Genomic DNA, 25,251 nt, shown 5'->3' with positions numbered 1-25,251 from the left:
AAATGACAACCACAGTGAGGGTACGATTTGGGACGTAATGTGGCATCTTGTAATCTTGTAGAAGTTATATTTTATACTACTGCCTGCCTTTACCCCTCTGTTAGAGTAAACTTTCTCTTCTTTTGACTTGTTCAGTGCTCCCATAGAAAAGCTTTAATTACCATCTCCAGGAACAGGAAAATCTTTGTTCCAAGTGTCCTGTTTATACACGGAAGAATCAGTATTTAGCACCAGCGTATCAATTATGTTATTGCACATAAAAGTCTCAATTTTTTCACAGGAATGGTTCAACTATTCTCAGAGACAAAAAGTAAAATAAGCTACCCATCTCACTGATTAGAAATCATATTTTGAGAAGTTTGTTTTGCATAAAAACTTTGTTTTCTGTAAGTACAGTAGACCAACTCTTTCAAAAAGCTAAAACTTTAGAATGAAAGGCAAGAAATCAAAACATCACCAAGTTATCTGTAGTTTTATTTAGTAAATTTCAATGGCAAAAAAACAGAAACAGGCAGAGAAACTAGAATATGCAGATGATTAATCTCTGTTAATCATCTGTTTAAGCAATGAAGTGATGTTAAGTTTATGTACCTTTCACTCTTTTAGGGATGGTATAGAACTAGGAAATATAATTTTATCTGGAGGTCAAAGAAAAACAAATAGCTTAAACTCATCAAAAACAAACAGTAAAAAAAATGGAAGAAAAAGGAAAGAAACAAAGGACGGGGCAAGGGTAACAAGAACCTCCCTTGAGAGAAGTCCACATTTGTGTGGGCAGGTGTGAGTGTGTGTGTGTGTGTGTGTGTGTGTGTGTTGCTCTGACCATGCGATGCACAGATAAAGGAGAGCGCAATTCAGCACTACCGGAGCCATTGATGAATGATCCGACTTTTGTTTTAGTGACAAGGAAGAATTTGGAGGGTCGCGCGACTGCTCAGAATAATGCTGCCCTTGTCTGTTTGTCTGCAACCCAAGCATTAGTGAGCTCATATTGGGAAACAGTTACCCTTGGAACAAAGCACAGCAAAAAAACAAAAACAAACCAAACAACAACAAACAATAAAAAAACAAGTCTTCTGGTTAATTCTGAGGTACTTTTACACAAACCAAAGTAGCGTCGAGATCCTTTCAAAAAATGCATTTTCTGTTTAAAAGCAGCGCGAACGCCAAGCGTTGAAATTTAACTGAAAAGTTAAGAGTTAAACAAGCAGAACAGAAGTTAAACTCAGCAAAACCATAGCCAAAACCTTAATTAACAGGAGCCAAAACCTAAATGTATCAAAACTATAGTGAAAAGCTAATTTAACAAAACAGTTACTCAAAGCTAAATTCAGTCAAATGCTAAACTTTAATAAAACTGTAACTAAGAGCTAAATGCAGCAAAGCTGAAGCTAAAACCTATAATTAACAATATTTTAGCTAAAAGCTCCAATTAGTGAAACTGTAGCAAAAAAGCTAAAAGTAACAAAGCCATAGCTAAAAGCTAAAATGATCAAAACTCTTGCTAAAGACTAATTGTGCCAAAGTTGTAGCTAAAAGCTAAAATTAGTAAAACTTTACCTAAAGGCTAAATGTAAGAAAACTGATGTTAAAAGGAGCATAAGAAGTCAATGTTCAATATTTTTCCATTAATAAAGTTAAATAATTCAAAAAAGTTAAAGAACGGGTTGATATATTAATGGTTTAAAGACCACAAAATATGAGGAAGAAGTTTGAATCCAATAACTTATAAACAGGAAAACAACAGTGTGAACGCTGAATCAGCATCCACATTATTAAAGGAAGAGGAGCAGATCTCACGATGAAGGAGCAGAATGCAGTGAGAACAGCTGCAGAGGAGGCCGACACATGACTATGAGCGACAAGCGAATGACAGATGTGATAAGTAACGAGTAAACGAATGAAGTGGGGATAAAAGGGGGATATATGTGGGAGAGGATGCGGGAAAAGGAGAAGTGAAGACGAGGGAGCGCTGCTTCACTTTATTGCCCAGTCTCTTACATCCTGTGCTGATCGATACTGAAGCACTAAAGAAGATGAGCACTCGGACTAAGCGTGCGCACGTGTGTGTGTGTGTGTGTAGATATACAGCACACACACAAAGATAGTAGACTTATTTGGGTTTGAAGTGTTCCCATGTTAGGGGCTTTGACATTAATGCAAGATAACATGGAGGCAAGTGGAAGACAATGACACAAAATGTTATCACAGAGGGGGAAAAAAAAGTAAAAATAAAGGTTTATAAATTTAAAGTGGGCCTCAAAACAGGGGAAAACGGGGAGGCTGTGTGAGCTGAAGAGAGGCTGTAATTTATCCTCCGGAGTGCATGCTTTACAGCTTTCTTAATTCAACTCCTGATACTATTAATAGTTAATGTTGGGATTATATCCATTTTCTGGTGGCGGGGCTTTAAATACAGCAGCTGATACCCACCGCCTATTTCAAACTGCCACCCAGCAGTAAATCACCCACCGGGGTTCACCTTTCTGGGGCTAAAACAAAGTAAGAGCATGGCATTCTGGGTAGGGAGAGGCTCACTTCCTGTGGCTCCGATGCTTTTCTGGGTCTGAGTGGCTGAACAGGTCAGTATTTTTCCCCCGTCAACTGAGAAACAAAGAAACATTACTTTATAGAGCACTCCCTGGTTTGATTTATCTGTAAGAAAAGTTATTACAATTATATTAAATGAACTTTTCACAGGTCTAGGTTAAATGATTCATTTTGTTTAACTGTATGCAGCTTTCACACATAAATCAGTTTGGTTCAATAAAACATGACTTGCTGTTTGTTTGAGCTGCTGTGAATGTGCACGGTGACAGAGTTGCGAAGTGTGCCGTCTATACGGCTGCAGAAATTAAAAGTGCCATTAATTTATCCCTGCAGTCAATGTTATGTGACTTGCAGTTGCCACACATTCACTGAGGCATAGATTAACGCAGGGCTTGAAATTGTTCACTTGATTAATAACAGCGTTAGAAAATATCTGGCCCACCAATTAAAAACATCTGACACTACGTCAATAAAAGCATTAACAATAACCGTAAAGATGCATTTGGCAAGAAACCGACAAATCTTATATTTTGAAAATTCGAGTACATAAATTTTGCTACTTTAGCGTCACATTTTACAGCTTGACATGACTGAAAGAAAGGCTGGACAATGTTGCACAATTCAGAAATATCCACAATAACTTCCCAGAAAGGCAGGAGCGACCCATTACCCAGGAGATGCTTGTAGTTTTCTGCTCAGTAACTGAACTGAACCCAGAAATGTTTAAATGTAAATAAGAAGGAAACTCTTTAGAGGCGCCCCACCTTTCTGATACAACAATCTGGTAAGGTAACGATGTACACACTTTAATGACGATTAATTGGACAGTGAAAGAACAAAAAATGTATTTTTCAAATAAACGAGCAGCTTGTGCTGCAACTTAACTGAAATGCTGATTGTTTTGAAGCCAGAGTAAGGCTAAACTGAAGAGTTTATATATTGCTGGTAAGTTACATGTGCTGATCATCATCCTCCATCACACCCACCCTCTGCAGATCCTCCTCTTCATCCATGAACCTTCTCTGTGGCCTTCTTCTCTTCCTCCTCCCTGTGAGCTCCACATTCATCATCCTTTGGCCGATATGTCCACCATCCCTCCATCTCTGCCTCATCTCACTCTAACTTTGTCTCCAAACCTGTCCAGTCCCTCTGAGGGACTCATTTCTAATTCTGGTCTCTTTCACTTTTGTAGCTCTCCTTCTGACACTCGTCTCCACCCACTCCACCCTACCTGCTCTCTTCTTCTTCACCTCTCTGGCTGCCTGTTGCTTTGGATGGTTGACCCTGGGACCTTAAACTCATACACCTTAAGTATCTCTACCCACTGTAGCGTCACTCCACCTCTCTGGCCTCTCTTCCACCTGCTCCCTACTCTCACAACAGATTTTTATTGTCAACGGCAAACATTACGGATATATAGACTCCTGCTTGACCTCCTCTGCCAACTTGTTCATCACAAACACGACGGGACTCAGAGATGAAGACAGAATTTTGTGATAAAACAAAACCGTTTGTATCACGACAGGATCTTAAGTAACTTTTTCAAAGTATGACATTCAAAAAGTCTGAACTCTCACAAAACATTGAATTTTTGTAAATGTGATGTCACCATTGAGATGTCGTTTATTGTCCGGGTATTTTTTGATCAGTATGAGAAGGCACAGAGACATCAGCAGAGGACCTAAAGGGACTGGGATTAGTTGGTGTGACAAACCAAAGATGAAGAGCAGCACTCAGTAGTTATGAGCTCATAGACCACTCAATAGCTTCAATCTGATAAAAATGGGTGCAGGTCTTTGGAGCTGGTTTAACTGATAGATAAGCGGGAGGGAAGAATGGGTAGGAGGGGGGTGTGGACAGCTCCCATGGGACCTGATCTGTCCCCCTCCCTGCCTATCTCTCTCCTCACTTGTACACATATGGTGATATTTCACAGGATGTCAAGAGGCTCAAATTGAAAATCCCTTGATGAATCAATATTTACTGCAGCAGCTAAATGAATAGTAATAAGTCACCAGAGGCTGAGGCCAGCCAACAACCGGGCTCCTCTGTCTTACCAAATCTGGATTACACAAATGACCCCCCCCCCACACACACACAAATAATCAAACATGATACAAATACACACAATTATTTAAATTGGTCATGATCTGACTGTCAAAGGAAGCCTTCTATTAGTAAAAATGTTCTAATAAAAAGTTTAATTTCAGGAAGTTTGTGGATGGGACACTCTGATTTTCAGATAAGAATTTTTCAAAACATTCCATATTAATGTTGATATTAAAAATACAATCCGGCAGAAAAACTGTTAAAATAACAGATTTTTTGCTTGTTGCCTACAACATTGAGGGAAAAAGTCAAATATTAGTAGAGTTCTGCTGTGATTATACTTGCATAAAGAAAACAAACAGAAGGTAACTTGGTTTGATATTAATAAAAAACTGTGTATGTTTATATTTTCATATAATAAACAAAAGATAAAAGACACTTCTGGTGCATAAATTGTAAGAAGCATCAGAATGGTTGGGGTTAAATCCACGTTAAAGGTAAATGCTATGAGACCTTGTCCAAGCACCTTCAATTCCTCTGACCATAACTGACAATACTATTAAAAAGTAGAAGGCTCATGGCACTGTAGCCAACCTCCCAGGACATGGACGCAAGAGAAAATACAACCCCAGGATGATGGTGGTAAAAGAGTCAAAGAAACCAACCAAAACCATTCGAGCTGAACTCCAAGGTCGGGGTTTCTAATCGCACCATCCGTCACATTTTGAATCATAATTGGCTCAATTGAAAAAGACCCAGGAGGCTCCACTATCAGCAGAAAAACAACAAACAAAAACCAAAGTTTCTGGGTCGGATGCAATAAAACAAGTTTTTTTTTATTGCTGTGGAGTACCACCAGATGTATCTGTGTTTGTATGTTTCAGATACTACCATCATAATGACAATGTGATATCTTCAGAGCTAGAGTCAATAGCACCAAGAACTACCAACTCTCAGAGGTACTGAACATTAAATCAGGTTCTGAAAGCAATAACACTGAGCTATAATCACCTCAAGAAGACCATCCCACTTATCTCTATCGTCATGGGTGAAGCTCGCTGGTGTCTGAATGGTTTATTCTCTGGGTTATCGTTCGTCTTACCATCAGCCACATAAATAAAACTGAAGAATTCTGATAATTATCTGACATTAAATGCATGTGTATCTGTTCACAGATTACCTGGCAGACTGGATCTTCTTGGCCCGCCAGGAGAGAGCAGGGTTGTAGTGGACAGCGTGCATCGAGGTGCTGGAACTCGAGCGTGTCACCATCTTGTAGCGTGTCCTAAAAACCCGTTGGGAGGCGGGGCTTCTGTGAAACGAAGACGCAGGATCTGTGGACAGTAATAATCAAGAATGGTTTAGTGAGAAATTCTACACACACGCGCGCACGCACACACAGAAACAGAAGCCAGCATGAAACTTATCCAGTCAGCGTGTCAACAAATGCACATTCACATCATTTCAAATGCACCAAACTGCACACACACACAAGTTTGAAGACTCTGGCAGGTGTGCTCTTTAATAAGCTTCACATATAAAAATGAGAGGGAATAACAGAGGCAGAATTTTTATGAGTCTAATAAATCATGTGCTCTGTCTCTCTCTGCGCTGCCTTCATCCCTCCTGCCCAGCCTCCCTGCTTCCTTCTCACTTTAAGTCTCATTCGTTATATCATTTTACAAATCCATCAGAGAGGAGCCATGAGACTGGAGCGATTGGAACAGAAAAAAAAGAGGAGAACTAAGTGTTTTTATTTATTTATTTGGCTGCGTATCCATCATGTTGTTTTATGATGGCCCGGCCCGGCCGGCACACAAAGAACAGAATTTGCATTGTGGATAATCTGAGCTTCTGTTCACATCATTTTCCTGAGATCGAAAACTTTGCGGGCCAAGAGTGTCTACTAAACTTTGAGATTGTAAAAGTTTTGTTTTTATAGTTTTAAATCTCCCCCGTTGCATTAAGTGGTTGCCTGATACAAGCAATAACTGACAAGTGAACTTTTCTTTTCCTGCTCAAGTCATATAAATTGCACAGAACAGCAAAATTGAATGCTACGACATCTCATGTCGGCCTTATTTTGCACTCTCTGATGTAACAACAAAACAGCAAACAATTTCAGCTTGTAAAACAAGAGGAATCCCAAGTACCACAAAAATTTACTGAGTTGGTCATTTGCCCCTGCTATAATTTTTCAACAAGTCTTTTTTTTTCCAGAGTTGCAGGTTTTGTTCCAACCATCGCTTTTGGTCAAGATATGGATCATGACTGAAAGAAGGAGATCCTGGATGCAAGCAGCTGAAATGAGCTTCAGCCAATGGAAGCTGGGTTCAGCCTTAAAGTAGGAGCTCAGTAGGCTGCGACTGCTGGTGACTAGCTGACAAACAGTAATCATAAGGTTTCCAAAATGTCTCAAGACATTTGCAGGATTCTCAACTTACTCGCTTGAGCCACAAAAGCTTGAAATCTTGTCACTTGATTTTTGAACATGATCAAAAAAAAAAAGAGTTTAAGTCACCAGCTAGTGTCCAGCAATCACAGCGCAGTGAGATACTTCCTTCATAAACAGGGTGAAGAACTATCATCTGGGATGAACGGGTCCTCCTCATCAAAAGAAGTCAGCTGAGGTGGTTGAGGCATCTGATTGCGATGCTTTCTGCGTACCTGGATCTGGAGGTTTTATGGGCACGTCCCACTCGGAAGAGATCCCAAGGGAGATCCAGTACTCTCTGGCCAAGGAACACCTTGGAATCACCCAGGAGGAGCTGGAGAGTGTTGTTGGGGAGAGGGAGGTCTGGGTTTTTCTCTAGGACCCGTTAACTCTGCAATCCAATCATGAATAAGCCAAAGAAAATTTATGGAAACGGATGTATGTAAGGATGAGTGTACAATCCACTCCCTTTAGTGGTCAAATAATCCAGCTGGTTATTCAGGATTTTTAGACTCATCCACTGCATTTCCAAGTGAAACAGAGTTGGACACACCTTAAAAGCCCATCATTGCACTGTAACACAGTGAACTGGTTCCTTTCATATCAAATGGTGAGAATTCCTTTGAACCATTCATCTCATCTATCAAACTTTGACCTCTGACCTATCTGATAGCACTGTTCCTTTGCCTGTAGCTCATTGGAGTGACTCACTATCACATATCAACCATAAAGTTAGGCTTGTTTTGTCCCAGTGAGGCTCATCCTGCTTAGTTCTGACAGCCTGTGGCCATGGTGTCCAATCGCTGTTCATTTTGTGCAGACAACACTTCAATCATTCCAATTATACTCTTCTCTTTAATTAAATTATTCTTTTCTGGGACATAAGAAAACACAGTGTTGTTATGACCCACAGAAAAGATCAAAATACCCTCACAGGTTTCAGAGACAATGATTTATGGCCCTATAGAAGTTTACATTAGTAAAACATCCAGTTATGAGCAATATGCCACAAGCTGTATGAGAAAAAAATCAACTTCCACCGATCCGTGATTTGATGCAACATGGACCAGGTACTAAATATATTCATTCTAGTAATTCCACCACCAAAAGTGTCATCATCTGGACTACTTCCTGTCTCTACCAATCATTCTCTGCGGTGGTCAGTGGCAGCACTCAGTCTTCCTAATGAGCTGAGAAAAGAGAGTGACTGACGATGTGAAAGAGAGATACAAAATGAGTTTATGTACTTCTTGACAAGCTCATCTCATACCACTGCTCAGACAAGTCTTTATTAACCAACTACCAGGACTGTTGCCATTTTAATTCTGTCTAATAACAGCATGTCTGTGAGAAGAGTAGTGACAAAAAAATACAACGATTTGATTTTTGCTTCCGTACCTCCCACCTCCCCCCACGCCAGGTGTTGGTTTCATTTGTCATCTGGGATGCAGCTCTGGATCGGCGAGAGAATTCATCTCATACAAACATTTACTGAGGGAGCTGAGGGAGCTGCCGAAGTATCCACAGCATGTTTAGGACACTTGTGTGGACGGATACACACCATCCATCCACGCGTCCATGTTCTTAACCCACTTATTCCCTTTCTGCGGTTATGGGAAGCTGGTGCCTGTCTCCATCATTCATTAGGTGAGAGGGGGTACACCCTGGACAGGTCACAAGTCCACAGAGGATACTGTATCTGAGTGTCAAATAGAGCTTCACAAAATACCAAAGCTTATAGTCACTGCAATGACAATAATAAAATAATTCACAGATTCAAACCAAGTGCCAAAAATATATTTGGTATTCAGATGGAACTGCACAACACCTTCAGCAGGTTTAGAAGAATGTGGCTAAAATGCTAAAGCAACAACAACAAAAAAAAAGAGTACTGTGAGTAGTAGAAAAAGAGACGAGTGAAAAAATGTGGGTTTATCGTAACTGATATTGTCATCTCAATATTTAATAATATCATGCAGCCATATTGTCTAATAATTACATCAAAACTAGAGCCCTCTGAAACTGGCAAGAGTTTGGTAAAATTGTTAAAACACAAGTCAATAAGACGCCCAGAAAGCACCCAATCTGAAAATGAGGCCAATTGGGTATTTAAGTGCAAATCAAATGTCCCCGTTTGCAAAATATCCCATTTTTGGAAAATACAAAATTGAATTCATTATTAAAACAAAACTATGTTAAAAACAGTAAAGCTTTCTGCACACTTCGACAAAAACAAAGTTGGCTTTGATTGGTGAATTCGTTTGCTAAAATGACCAAAACGGAACACCAGGTTTTATACCAGCCAATAATCCAGAAATGTCAATTTAATAAATCTAAATAGGTGCTGATTCCTAACAAACAAAGCTGATTTAAAGGATAATACCGTGACATGTCATATTACTGTGAAAAATACATATATTTATATAATGTTAATAAAATTGTAATATGAATTTTAAAAGTGAAAGAGTGTGGAGTTATCAAAGGTAAAAAAAAGCACAAGAAAAAGCAGTGGAGAGAGAGTAAGGGAGGGGCTGGTGGTTTGTACAGGATTAGTTGCCTGGCTTGTAGTTACTTTTTTCTCCCACAATCCATCTGTAGTGCAGTCAGAGCTATTTGGGCGTCCTGGCAGATGACAAATAGGGCTTGTCAAAGGTGTTGCCATGATTCCCACCCAGCAACCTTGTACAACTACTCCCTACCCTCCTCCACTTTCCCCACCTGCAGCTCAATCTGCCTCTAAACTCGTGCTGCAAACGTCATGATGCTCTCCGTGTCTGAGGTCCTGTCACACAGCTGTTCCACTTTGGCTGCCGTTTAATGACACCTACAGTGAGCAGTGATGTTTCTCCTTCAGTGTGTGTGCGTGTGTGTGTGTGATGTGTGCGTGTAGATGAATGGATGGACGTTTTTTTTTCTGATTATAAACCACTGCAGGTTGTGCTGGTTGAGTGGCTTTGGGAACAATGGGGTCTCAATCTTCCACTACGGGACCATGACCAATGAGCATGTGAACACACACACACACACACACCTGGGGTCTCAATCTTCCCTTAATAGACCTTTGACAGTGGACTGCCGTGCAAGCGGTGCCCTGCACCGGGAAGACGCGTGCAGCTAGTGCGCCGCCCATCCATCTCTCACTGACTCGCTCCTCTGAGCCTCAGATAATCTACCCTCGCCGCCTCACAATGTATTCATCGCTCCTTCTGCAAGTAGTCCACCTTGCCTGCTCAGAGGCAGGTTAAAGGGCTAGTTCAAAGCATTTTCTTACTTATATCTCAGGAGTTTTTCCACCACTGTCCCAGAGCACCAGATGGTAAAAGAATGTTATATGTGAAAATACCAGATGGGCGCATACAGACATCTGTGTAAATCCTGTACTAATGAAGCATAGCCTGACTAATTCTGGTCATTCCCTTTGTAGTTCTTTCAAGAGTTAAAATTGGTTTATTCATTTACCAAGTCAGAAACACGTCCTAACAGGATATCAGTAACAAACAAAGGGTTAGGGATAGCATGTAGCAGTGTATCCATTATGTGGAGCGTGGCTTGGTTGTCTAGACTTTGAGACAACACTGGCTACTCTGGCATTATGCCTAGATTACAATCGTAACTGTAACATGGTCATGGCAACAACTTAAAGCAGATGTGAAATCCATGGTGGTATTGTGGCATGATGATCTGGCATCCTAATGTGGTCTGAGAGACTTGTGCTTGGGCAGGCGCACAGAGCGTAGTAAAGGGTATCGTAGAGCATTTTGCGAATTGATTAATTAGGAATAGACAGTGATTTTCAAATATTCAAAGTCTAGGTCATTTTTATAAACACTGGCACCTGGAAGGTGGGGGGATTAGACAGGACCGATCAAATATTTGAAGAAAAGTTAAATCCTGGGCAAAGTTGAAGAGTGCTTTTACCTAAAATGCCCATCCTTAGTACTAATAGGTCATGAAGACTCTGATGGGGCTATCAGCCTGTGTGAAGGGTCTACAGCAGAACTTTGACAGATAATGTGCACAAACCAACTTCAACTTTTATTTCCTTTAACCACTAAAACAGGTCTGAGCTCCTTGTGTAAGACCAGCTGAGGGATCAACTTCAAACTCTTGACACATCACTCACATAGATCCTGCTTTATCATCATAAAAGGACAAATACAGCATCACATAAGTGGATATGAAAGTGATGGACTAGACCCCCATTTCTAAGATGCCTCAGTGGACTACAAGACTTTAATTCAAGTTCTGTCTCCAGATCCTCAGCCCTCTGACTGGGGCCACTGACAGGCCACAGCTTTGAACCTCCAATCCTCCATCTTCTTATGGATCCCCCAGAAGTCTGTCTTCCCATACCTGACGACTAATTCCTGGGAACAGCGGTCTCCGTATGCTCCCTCCCTGGGACAAGTAGATGGATAATAAATCTTTTTATTGACAGTGCCTGTTCCCTCTGCCACTCCATCTTTCAGTCCCCTGGGGCTCATCCTCTGACTCCCACAGCTCCAGCGCTCTCTCAGAAGACAGCGGTGCCATGCTAACATCAGATTTAACAAGGGAGTTACCACAATTTAATAATCCAGTGTAAGCCAGCACAGTTATGATAACATGATCTCAAAGTTTTTGACACTCAGTGATACTTTCTGACAGACTAACCAGAGATGTCAGAATTTGATGCTTAGTCCTACCAACTGGAAACAGCATTCCTTGGTCTTAAAAAATACTACATCCTCTAATTCATACACGTTTTATAAAATGTTAGTCAGTCATTTGATCCACTGCTGTAAAATGTGTATCATCTCTAATTCTTCTTTTGGGATGCAGATAAGAGTTTGTGTGTGTTAAACACTTCAGACAAGCAAGACAACAACAAAATTTCACAATTTAGATTTCTATCTATGTCTAAGATTAAAACTCTAAAAAGAAACAACAAAAATTCAACATTCTACCAGCTTGTGGCTTTCAGAAAGAATGGCTTGGTCTGTTAGAAGTCTGGTTCTATAAAGGACAATCATGCTTTAAATATTATCATCAATAATATGCCGATCATTGTTACAAATCAGGCAGTAGTACAGAAACTAAGCAACGAGTCAGCAGCAAAATATATTCTAGGTAGGTAGGTAGGTACATTTATTTATATAGCACTTTTCAGCACAAGGCGACTCAAAGTGCTTTACAACACAAGAACAAAATTACAGACAAAGTCACAGCAGTAATTAACCACAATGAAACACAAAAGCTAAACAAGATAAACTAAACTAAGTCAGTTTGGATAAATAATCTAAAACATGAGAATGCTAAACTAATGATACAGAGCTTTCTAAATGGTACCAAACCCGATAAACTAAACTAAGCCAAGCCACCAGAGATTGAAAATAAGTTTAAATGTGTGCCTTCTTTAGAATATTTTCCTGACATTTACCTTGCCATCACAGAACCTGTCATGCTGTGGAACTGAATCAGTTACGTGCTTTGTTCAGAAAGGCATAGACTCCATTAAAAATACATTTTGTATTTTTCAATACCCCTATGTCTGCAGCTGACTTCCCTCTTATGATTTGAAAAGGTTTAGCTTTGAACCAATGTAACGTGTTCAAAAAGAAAAGCTGTAGAAACTCTGGTATTTTGCACATTAAAGTGACTTTTTGTAAGGAGTCTTTAAACACCAGACCCATTTAAAAACTCCATTTAACCTGTCAATGACTTCAGTCTGACAGTACAGTAAACTAGAGAACCAATAAAGTACATACTTTTATTACTTTTGTAAATTTCAATGCACTAGTACTGACTGCTTCTCAGGCAGGAGTACCAGTGGTAGAGTTCAGAGTATGTGTTGAGGATGGCAGCAGTTCCAATAATGGGTGTCCGGGTTAAAACCTATCCCTAGGAATATGTGCTTTTCTCCACACTACAGGAACTGTGCAGATCATCCAGGGAGGGTAAGGTGCAGCCAGTAATCTCCTGGGCTGTGGTGACAACCCTCCATAGTGCTTTTGTGTCTTTGGCTGTGCAGTTGGAGAACTGCATAAAGAAACTGTAAATCAGTAAGCTCTCGATAGACGAATGGTAAAAGGACACCAACAGTTTTTGTGAGAGGTAGTTGTTCTTGAGCACCCTCAGGAAGTACAGTCTCTGCTGTGCCTTTATGATGATGGATTGATGGATGCAGTGTTGATGCTCCATGAAAGGTAGTCCTGAATGTGGACCCCAGAAACTGGAAAACTGAGATCCTGTCTACACAGTTCCCTCTGAAGAACAGGGATAGAACATTCATTTTCTTCCCTTTTGAAATCTATGACCAGCTCCTCAGTCCTTGTGGTGTTTAAGTCCAGGTTGTACTCCGTGCACCACTCTGACACTCAGTATATGTAAAATTGGCCATTTTTGTTTTTGCTAAAGTCAGTTAGCTGTAGTGTAAGCCATGTTGAACTGAGTTGACTCCAAACGTTAATCAGTTGTAGACGTAAAACCAATGATTACTTTGAGATTTTCATTGAAAAAACCCACAAAATTTTCAGTAGTTCATGAGATTTAGGTGTCATCCCAAGACAAACGAACACACACGTACAGTAAATTACATGATCACCCACCCTTTATGGCAGCCGGCGATATTTAAGGAAATATGGAGATTTAAGGAGGCAGCATAAAGCAGATGGACTGAATGATTTAAGTTATTATATTTGAGCTGGATTCATTCTGCAGACTAAAAACAGAACGGTCTTCGGGGAACCAGTGTAACTGTAAATGTGATGACAGACAGACGGCATTAATCAGCTGCTCTTTGGTTCGTGGCTGAATTAACACTCAGCTGTAGGTTGCATGCCACAGAACACACGGTAATATTTTTACCAAAGTATTTCTGTCTGTTGAACCCCCTTCCGTAACTTTAGAGGAATACTTAAGGCTTCCATAAGTGTGCGTGCGGAAGAAACGGGTTGGCACAAACTGCCGGGTCGACGGGGCCACATACGAAAATAGGAGGCCCCTGGTGTTTGCTATGAGCAGATGCTGCCGGTCAGGGTGGAGGTGATGTCACTGCACAGAGGCGTGTTTGGGGTGTGGGGGGTGCTGCTTGCTTGTGGCCTCGTCCATCATCGCAGGGAAGCCATCAGATGTAACGGACACCAGCTGAACTGGGAAACCTCGAGCTGACCACAGGAGGGGAGGCAAATAGACAGTGGAAAGTTGTTTCTCATAGGAACAGGAAATTTTAAAGTGTAAAAAGTGGATAAGAGAAATTAAAACCAAATATATAAATAATGATGTAATGATGTTGACTATGAAAGCTAGCTGATGATGCAGTTCAGCGTTATACAATGTGCAGAATAGCTAATTAAAGTTAGCTACAAGGCTATGAAGCAGTAGAACGTGTTACAACACAACCAGTCCTGAGTGTAAATAACAACTAAGAACAAGTTAAAAAGTCTAAAATAAAGAATTCACCGAATCTATTGGGACGTTTTTAAAGGTTGACTATTTTAGACAACCATACTCTGCAATGGAGTAGGTCCCAGCCTGCACAGACTCAGACCCAGTGATGAAACAAACATGAATTGTTACTGGTACAGATTACACACTGAAGTGTTTCACTCAGAATTCAGTTTATCTTCAACTTGTCACCAACACTTGCAGCCCAGGCTTTAGATCAGTCCGCTGTTTTATCGTTGTATGTAGTCAGTATTCAGTCATTTCAACGCAAATCTAGATTTTAAAAGATCTTTGTCAATTTTAAATGAGAAAACAGTCTGCAAACACTGAAAGCACAGTCACTAAGTATTTTTCCAAATAATGAATATTATGCAAGGAGACAACATCCTTGATGAATAATTAAATAATAGGCCCTGTGTGTGCTTTTCCAGAGTGGCCATACGTTCCTGTAGCCATAAAGAACATCAATAATGTGAATAAGACATGATGAAAACATGCTTTCCCTGTGAACTCAACCGTGACCCCGTTGTAACCTTGAGAGATGACAAAATCTTTAGCGCCAATTGTGATTCTGTCAGGTTGAGATTCAAGTCAAACGTGTCCATATGTGTCCCATTACGCTCGTGTGACACATGCAGTGTCACGTTTAGTCAAAAGGATGAGTCGGGCTGTCAGTCAGCAGATCCCATTAGACACAGCGAGGGAAAGAGCCTGCGGCTTCGTCCACTTAAGGACCGCCATTATTACATACGTTATAAGTGCATCTGTTTGTGAGCACGCAGAGTGCAGGTGTGAGTATTTGTGAATGGCAGGGGTGAGTGCGTCTCATAAAGCATTTTTTATGAGTCACTGGGCCACTTGGAGGTTAAGTGAGAGCATCCCTAAAGGGCAATGTGGGATTCCACAAGGGATGTGAACTTCTACCCTGAAAGATATATGGAAAGAGCTTCAAGCAAATCCTGGTGGAGGAAGCAGAAAGGCAGAAGACTTTACAAAAGTCAGAGAGAAGAAACATGGAAAAACACTGGCTTCAATGGGACTGAAAACTTTGTGTTGTATTTGTTGATGCAACAGTTTAGTCTGTCTAGTTGTGTTTCTACTTTGTAATGCAGAAAGTTTCACATAAAACATTAACTCTATTGGCCTTCAACAGAATCAACGCCTGGTCACAAACACTCGGGATTCAGTGAGACTGCTACAAAAACTTTGTCTATTTTTCACAATTCTGAGTTACCAACTAGTCTCCAACAGACACAGTCATTTAGTTCTCAAAATCTTGTTTGACTGAAAACTGTTTTATCTTTTTGGTCTGAGAGATGTTCGAAGTGTGATTATGGTGCCTCAAGATGCATTTATAATCTGTTTAAAATCATAATCTCTAGATCCCAACCTAATTGAATTGTGAGATGCCTAAAGATTCCTGCATCCCATTCGGTCTGGGAAAGCTGTATGATGGTGGGAGCTTAATGTGCTCAAAACTGAGGTTTGATTACAACATTTTATCTGCTACTAAATATTAATCTTCAGCTGTTTCTCATCAGTGACCAAAGACCACTTACCTACAATAAAGTTCAAACTCATTGGGAAATAAGTTTAGGCAAGTGATTAGTGACTAATTTTCCACAAAGTTGCATTTCCCTCCACAAGCGCTCCATTTTAATAACTTCACAGTAAATAAATATCCAGCTAACATATGCTAATTACAATTCTTTAATAGGAAAGCTCTGAAAAAATCAAATTTGGCACATTACCAGGAATAAAGTTGTACTGAGACCTCATTTAAAGTCTCAGACTCACTGATCTCTTACTGTTTTATTGAGAAGGTTGCTACACGCAAAAATACTTTGTGCCTCGGACGTCTTGGCTGACAGGACTATTGCACTGGAATGAAGTAATACTGAGTAAGAAAAGATGGTGCATGGGCCTACGGTGTGTTGGTTTGACTCCATCCCACTGAGTGATGGGTCAAAGACACATGCAGGAGTCTGCAGTTTGTCAGTCACCACACACACACACACACACACACACACACACACACACACACACACACACACACACACACAGAGGGAGCAGAGGTGGCTCACTTTTCTAGATTTAAAGCAGGACTGAGCTTCTGGTTGCAGATGCCAGCGTGGTGAGCATCCATCATGCTGCCGATTCTTTTGGGCCAGTGAGTGATGGGCCCCAGTCAGCCGGTCCGACACAGGCCCTCAACTTCTGTTTCAGCCACACAGTGAGAGACAAGGGGGTGATGTACACGACCGCTGGGAGACACATAAGTATCATGAATGTGTCAAAGTGTTAAGAGAAAAGGGGGACAGACCAAACGTCCAGAAACGGGAGGGGTCAGGGTGCCGAAAGGGGAACCAGAGAGGCCCCAAAACACCACAGCAAATAAGGGGTACTTACAGAGAAAGATCTCAGCAGGATTAAACATCTTTGTCCCTCATACAGCTGAGATCCTTGAAGGTCAGAGAACTGAAAGAACTCTCACATTACTGCTTCATCGATGTCGAGCCACAAACATGGACGTGCTGGCATGAGCAGGCAGCACAGAACACAGCAGTACCAGATCTTAACTTCATCTTAACACAGCAATTCATTTGCTTTTATTAAAGGTTCAATATTTATATACAACCTTTCTCCTCTCCATCTATAATTATCGCTCGCTGCAGAAAGTCAAATGTGGAGCGACGTTGGACGATATTTCAGTCAATTTTGCAGTTAATGAGCTAAAATTTGGTGTGGTAGTCACTGAGAGTCCAGCTACCAGCTACTAAAATTAATGTTTTTTTTTTTAATTTTAAGGTCTTTTTTTCAGCAGAAATGTAAAATGTAGTTTGATTATGATCATTTGATCATGTTTACATACACATTAAGAACATCGATGTATTCTTCTGGTGTTAATGTAAATGATTGCATGTACAATAATCTAAAGAGGATAGATTTCCAGATGACCCTGAGCAATAACATTGATATTCCCCTTCGAGTTTCTGTGATTACTAACTAATAACCGTGTTTGATGGTTCAGTTTGGCCCCAGGCCACAATCAGCTCTCAATGAAGGGCTCTGGCTCCAAGAATGGCACCACGTTATTGGGGTGAAGAGTGAGGGTTCATGGGCTAAAGGGCAGCATGGACAAAAAGGGACGATAAGAAACAGTCGAGTCTCTTGTCAGCTTGGGTGCTAATTTGGTAAGGGCAGGAGGGCAAAGGGGCTTCCAGTCTCCTCTTTCTGTAAAAGACTAGCAGGTGCACCAAGACCGACCGGCTCAGAATAAACAAACTGTTTTCGGTCATTTTTCTGGATCTAAACCTCTCCAGGAATGTGGTTTTCTGCTTGCGGTCATACGCGTCAGTAGCAGAGCCTTTCTGTGATAACTCTGGGTTGCTTTCCTGCATGTCTTCACATGTGTCCTTACCACTTTCTGCCCTTCTCTTGTGCAGCATCCTCACCCACCCACGGCCCCTCTCATTCCACAGTGGCACTCTGGGTGCAGCTGCCAGGGCCTAATTGGTCCCTTTGGGCCCGGGACGAGCTGGCAGCAGTTCGCTAAAATGCTGATCACAAAAAGGAGGAACGGGCATCTGCTAAGAGCAAACACCACTGCTGAACCGCTGGCATGGTCAGCTCACACACACACACACACACACACACACACACACTTATGTTGGGTATATATACATATAAAGGTCCTTCAAAGTCACTCAGGTCTTAAAATAACACACAAATGCCTCAGTTTAGTCAGAGATAAAGAAAATCTTGTCATTGATTAGAGGAAGTTACAGACAGATTTCTGTGGTTCATCTAACTTTATGATAATAAAACAATGACATTAGGAAAAAAAAATGTTACTGAGTTGTTGTTTTTATCCCCTGCATGATTAAAAACCCTCACCTGGCCAAATCTGATGATGGCCTTTTTGTTTTTCAAAAGGAGGTTATTTTAGTAAAGCATTGAATCTTTATTGGTCTTTAATCAATGAACCTGCTTACCGAAGTTGAAACAGCAATCTATTCACTCATAATTTTTAAAATATTAAAAAGCAGAACTTTTTAGGTTTAGCTTTTTTAGATTTTAGGTGCAGACGGTGGATTTGTGACCACATCCAAAGAAATGAAAAACTTCTGTTGGCATCATCATCATTGAAGTAATTTGACAGATATTTTTCCAAAATGGTCTTTGAGACACAAACTCATAAAAGTAACAAAGAAACTAAAGACAAGTGTCAATGTGAGAAAGACAGGAGGGGAAATACAAGCTTGACACTCTTCCCCAAAATAACTCTAAGGTCATAAACTTCAGGGTCCCAAACTAAACTCTAAGGGAGCAGATATGTTATTACATGCACAGGCCAAAATAACTCTAAACTGTCCCTAAGTGTGAGGGACAGTGTCTTTATGTGGCCCTGTGATGAACTGGAGACCTGTCCAGACCTGTCCAGGGTGTACCCTGCCTCTCACCCGATCTCCCATCCAGCTTTACTTCCGAAAGATTCAGCCTCTAAAATGGTCTTTTTATCCCCAGTCCTCTTACTGACCTGATGCCAATTAACCTAATTAGTTACAAAATGCTCCTGCAGCTGTTTTTTTATTTGTACCACTAACTTTTACAGCCTTTTGTTGCCCCTGGAGCAACTTTTTTGAGATGTGTTGCTTCCTTAAAATGTTAAATCATTGCATTCTGTTTTTATTTACATTTTACAGATCGTCCCAACTACCTTGGAAGGCTGGGGTCGATGATGTCCCTGATAGCAGCCAGGTTAACAGATGATGAACGTGTGGTTTTCTTCACTTTTACACAGTTACATTACGGTAAATTTTCTGTCTCCAAACTCGAGTTTATATTATTAATGGAGGCTATTTGGTAATCAGTCCAGCATTACTGCCATCGAACGAGACGATCAATAATATCTGCTTGTGTCTCTGCAGAGACAGAGTGAGGTATTTAACAGCTACGTCCCCCAAAGACAGGACACAAATTAACCACACACACACACCACAGGTGTATGCACAAACAGACCAGGGGCTCAGCGGACAGGAGACAAATTAACCACTTCCAAGGGAGCGATTCACAAAAGGAGCAGGGGACAATAAGTGGTCAGTGATCAATACTGGGTGCTTCAGGAGAGCCCACTCAACAACAGCCCCACATGTAGAGACATATGAGACATAAACATGTCCAAAAGCACAAGCATCTGAATCCTAAATGAGGGCAGTTTGGCTGTCTGTGACGGAGCAGGTGGTGATGGTCTTCTCCGCCCCAGCTCTTCTTCTTTCCTTTTAAACTCCTCTTTAACTCTGAAGCTACAATGACAGGAGACAAACTAGCCATTTCCCCCAGAGCAACTCACCGGGGACAGCAGAAAATGAACTGCCCCAGATCAATACTGTACTCTCTCTCACAGTCACTCTGCTCTCCGTCACACACACAGCTAAGCCAGGCCCAGTTAAAACATTTTAAATAAAAAGAACAGACACCAAGTTTTACACCCACCCCAGAAATAAAAAAACAGGCGCTTTAAACTTGTGCTTAAGAATATTACCAGATTTTGTCAGTTTGTAAGCATATACGTATATAAACTGCATCTAGATTTGAACAGAAATAGGCCAAAATAGAAGTGATTAACTAACAGATCCAACCCTTCTTAAAGGTGTGGAGTTACAAATCTTCCTTGCTGGTACCAGTGACAATACCATTATAAAGAAGCTAAAAGTCTAACATTTGATATTCTAATAAACTGGTGAAAAACTTGATGATGTAATATATGAGATGATAAAGGCAAAATGTGTGGATATTTTGTCAGTTTGTATTTCTAGTAAAATACAAAGCAATTAAAACAGAGAGCTCAGAAATTCAAACTATCCTAAAGTGATTAAAAAAAAGAAATAAAAAGAATCTGAATGTGACCAACAGCAGGAACAAGATAATAATCAGGAGAAGAGGTCCACCAGTGTCGTTTCTTTTTTTATGGCTGACGCTGAAATCAGGGCAGCTGATGGCCAATGTACAAAATTTATGTTTATTTTTTGTTAAATATGTATTTGTTGCTTAATTTAAATACATGTATATTTAACACTCTTAGGACTTGTAAAGTAAAAAAAAAAATTCTCAGTTAATAAACTACAGTGAGCTGGTTGTAGCAGCTGCTGCTTGGTAATTGATTAAGTACGTACAGGCATGGCCGACTGCTGATTTTTTTAAAGTGGCCAATAAGGGCTGATTAAAATCAGTCGGCTGATTAATTGATCTTTAATCAGGAGTTCAATAAATCCAACAAATAAACAACATCACCAGCAGGAGAAGTGTACCGTAAATCCATTTCAAACACTCAAAGCTTCGTCCAACATGTTTTGTTGATAAATAACAGAGTCCGTTAAAACTCTGAGATCATCAGAATGATCAGATATTGTACTTAATGAAAACCTCTGTCAAGATGTTCAGCCTCATTAAAGCGTTTTGCTTCAACAGAAAGGGCCCTGCAGAATGAAACATAAAATAAAACAAAACAAAAATTATGCAGACATGCAGAACAATGAAACCTGGGATGGTTGTCTTTGAACCAACGGCCTCAGTGAAATCAGTTTGGGACTCCACTAACAGACAAAACACACTTACATTCAATTTTAAGGTGAATTTAAAGAGATGATTACATTTTCTTTAAGACTTCTCGCCCCAGGGCTGCTCATCTGTAGTCCTGAATTAAAGCTTTCTTTCTTCGCTGCTGAACACTTCAACGTTTCCTTCTTGTTTGTTCAGCATGGCTGCCATTCTGGTTTTAATTTATAAGCCTTGATATTGCTTTTGTTGCAAATTTCTCTCATTTGCATACAAATAATACATTTTAACCTAGTGTTAAGAACATCATATCAGGGTCTGACAAACTTCACCTCTTATTTGTCTGAGAAAAACAATACTTTTACCTCATAACAAAATGTGGTAATGTTGAAATTTTAAGTTTTGGATTAGGTAGACTGAGTTGTTTCTCCATTTTCTAACTACAAATGTAACAAATGAAAGAAATTAAACTGTGCACAGCTGAGATTTGAGGTTCTACGTGTTGATTTTTAGGTAATTCTTATTTTTTTCTAATGATGTAGATGACAAGTTAGACTTAGGTTTTCAGTAGTGGCTCAAGGCATAAAAAAACGAACAACAACAACAATCATAACCAACAGAACCGCAAGAATTCATTTTAGGAGTTTTCAGAAAGTTTTGGATACCATTAGTATTAAATTAGCATGCTTAATTAAATTAAGGGTCCTGTTGGATCATGAGAAGCGCCGTTAAACTCCAAATCAACAGGATCGTATTTTAGAGCAGCTCTGCTCTGAGAAAAGCAGGAGTTCATCAGCAGATCAAATTGCTGAGCCAGCAGTAAATGTGCCCAGAGCCCCCTCTGCAGCCTGTTGGCAGAAATGCAAAAGAAAGATGTGCTGTTGCACGTGGATACAGGCATCAAAGCGTGTGTCAGGCTGCACATGTGAATCCCGGAGCTGGCCGTACAACATGAGCCACACACAGGTGAGAACAAACAGTACCAAATGCAAAATCTGGCTTTCACGCCAACTTTCTGCTGCAACACAATCTGCAGCAGTCCTGCCGTCGGACCGAGCTGTGGTTCCTGCTGCAGGCTTCACACAGCAGCCGAACTCAGGTTTTCATCTAGGAGCATCAACAAGCTCGATAATAATCATTTAAAAGTTTAACTGCTTCATCCGCGCCTCACTACAACAACCTGAGGTCTGCAGCGAGCATTTGTGTATGACCAAAAACTCAAGTGGAAGAAAGAAAAAAAATCAGTAAAAACTTGCAACAACAGTGACAGCACAATGGCTTAGTGGTTAGCACTGTTGCTTCACAGCAAGAATGTCCTGGGTTCGAGCCCCGGGTTGGGGCATGAACGTCTTTAAGCCTTGATTCCATCACCTCACTGAGGGGTTAATATTAGTGTATGATGTCCACAAAGAAAAATTATTTTTTATTTAAATCTGCAATAAAATCAGAGAGCAAAAATTTTATTTTTTCCTTACAACCTTTAACACTTTAAGAGGATCCTGGAAACCTTAGAGATTTGCTGAATGTTTTGTCTCATCGGTGGTTAAACTTTGTGAGAAACATTTAAATTTTTGTTTGCAGTTTAAACATTGTGACATGTTTTATTTGTTTTTTTGTTTTGACATTTTTTCACCCAAGAAGGAAAAGTTGAATGAAGCTGTTTTCAGCAGTTCTGTAAATCAAATGAACTTCTTGGCTGATGGAAAATTAAAATCCCATCTGAAAGCCTTTTAATTTTTCTATTGAGCCCAGAAAAACATCACCCGAGCCGATCAGCAGGTCTTCACTGATGTGACCCGCCGCGGCGGTCTTATTAAAATGGCGACCACAGCTCGTAGTCTGAGCCTGAACCCGGTCCAGCTCTCTGTGCCAACCCTGCTGGCAGCACGGCAGCAGGAAACTGCAGCTTCCAGCCCGTGGTTAACCTGCCAGAACGCCTCCTCTGCTACCACAAATGCCAACGGCGCTAATGCCAATTCACTGACAGTCGCGTTGAAGCGGAAGAGTAAATCATCTGAGCGTCTCCAGCAGGAGGAGGTGAGCTGCTGGGTGGTGCAGCCATGAGGCATTTAACACAAGGAGCTGAGGGCTCAATTACTCGCTTCTGTTTCGAGCAAATCTCACTAATTAAACAGGTTAAGCATTAATTATTTAACCAGACAACGAGAGGGACTCTTGACTAGAAGAGGTGCAAAGGGTGATGGAGGGAGGATGCTGTGCTCCCCCCCGGCTATAAAACAATCCCCACCCTGCACAGGTAATCAATAAAACCTTGCTAGAGTTAGCAGTTATCTTAAAGCCCTTTAACATGTTCTGACCAACAAATACAAACAGTCATCCATTATTAAATACAAAAATCTACGTTTGGTCCTGTGAGGAGGAGCGCGAAGGGGGGATATGACCACAGCACTGGGAGGAAGGAGCAGAAACATAGGAATTTATAAAAAAACTAAACCATTAGCTCTACTTTATTACAACCTCCACTGACTGCAGGCAGTTATTGCTAAGCTATAGGATTCCATATCGCAGACATCTTAAGACCGAGCCTAACGGGTGGAAATTAACAAACACAAACAGATTGATTTTATTCTCAGAGACAGTAAATAGTTGGTCTTATCCCTCCTTGGAACAGGGAACGTATTTATAAACCTTTAGGTTCAAACAGTTTGAGTTTTCTCTGGCCGGTGTGTCGTCGAACAAGAAGATGGCTCAAATTTCTGACTGGCTTTAAAAGATCCATGTTATTAAACGTATTGAGCAAAAACTAAAATTCTGCATCAAATTATTGTCAAAGCCTAAACTAACCGCAAAAATTATGGCATTATTAGGTCAAAACTATAAATTATTAGTTTATTAACTTGTTTGAAGCTTATATGCTAAAAGAATTTGCATCTTTTGTTTGTCAAACAACCAATAAATGATCAGAACCATTATTTGCCTCGGGTCAAATCTTAGACGCATTTCATTTTATTTATATAGATTCTCTCTTTAGGGAGTCTAAGTAGTTTGGTTGTGTGTTTTTTTTTTTAATTTTATGCAAACAAACAACTTCATCTTTGAAGCTTGAAGGCCTTACAAATTCATGATTCACTGAACGGACTGAAACGAATGAATCGAGCGAATGTTTTTAAACTGTTCTGAGCGCCGTTAAAAACATTTTATTTTATAATAGTGAAAAGCACTTTGTTTTTTAAAAACAAATCCTGTATGAGGTTTGAATGCCATCGATGGTTAAAGGCATGGAGTCACATACCTGAGAACTCAAAGGGAAAGTGGTGCCCATGAGAGTCAAGAAGGTACTTAGAAGGACAGGAAGGAAGCATTGATTGGGGGGGGGGGGTCAGTGAATAACTCATCCAGACCAGAATAGCATGAGTGGGGTAGTACAGGGGGCTTGGATGTCCAGGCCTGTATGACAGAAATGGAAAACTGGAAAGGCTCAAAAAAAAAAAAAAAAGAAAACGAAACGTTAAGATGATGTGTCAGGTTTCCTCTTCGGTCTGCAGCCTGGCTCTGCTGCTGGAGCAGAGGAGTTACAGGAACTTAAAACTGAAACAGGGAAAAAAACCAAAAAGCTATGAAGCTGAAGGGATGATCAGCTCATTTCACGACAAAAGTCTTGGTCATGACCCCTACGAGACAATGAGACTTTAGATAAACCCTGCTGGTGAGCAAACACAGATCATGACTCCAACATCTGACCAAAACAGAAAAAAGAAGTATCAAAAAACTGTTTAATAGGGAATGAAGATCTGTTGGAGACAATGGATGGCTGGAGTGAGGATCCAGAACCTACCCAGATATCATCAGTCTGGTCTTCACGCCAAGTCCCTACACCTCAGAAGACCTTAAGTCCTACAAAGACTTCTGAAAGACTTTTGATAGTGTATAAAAAGGTAAGTGTTTCTCACAATCCACTCCAAAATGGAAGAAGCTGAAACTCTCTGATGCACTTGATGACACTTCTTATCACAAACCCAATATCCAAACCACAGCCACATGTCTCCCTGTGCAAATGTCAAAAAATAAACTCTTGAGGATGAATGTTGCCTGAATGAGTCAGGATTGCTTCTAATTTGAAGCATTAAAGGCCATTAAAGTCTGCACAAGCCTTTAATGCTAATTGTATTCGTCTGTGGCTTCCTTCTGTTCCAACTCCAATAAATCCTGCCCTCCGTGTAAATGCGCTCTCCTTTCACATTCGAGTTGAAACTATACTGTGCTCTTGTTCATCA

At 40.5% G+C, this 25,251-nt stretch overlaps 1 protein-coding gene across 1 annotated transcript in view; it reads right to left on the bottom strand.

Moving 5' to 3' along the window:
• zc3h3 (zinc finger CCCH-type containing 3) overlaps positions 1-25,251 on the bottom strand; it is a 57,196-nt gene that overhangs the window by 18,961 nt on the left and 12,984 nt on the right. Inside the window, exon 4 of the mRNA XM_017434314.3 lies at positions 5,780-5,933. Within this exon, the coding sequence (XP_017289803.1) occupies positions 5,780-5,933 (154 nt within the window). The remainder of the gene's footprint in view (positions 1-5,779; positions 5,934-25,251) is intronic.

Source organism: Kryptolebias marmoratus, linkage group LG18 (assembly GCF_001649575.2).
Source record: "Kryptolebias marmoratus isolate JLee-2015 linkage group LG18, ASM164957v2, whole genome shotgun sequence".
NCBI lineage: Eukaryota > Metazoa > Chordata > Actinopteri > Cyprinodontiformes > Rivulidae > Kryptolebias > Kryptolebias marmoratus.
The sequence above is the reverse complement of the archived record's forward strand: the minus strand, read 5'-3'. Positions and strand labels throughout refer to the sequence as shown.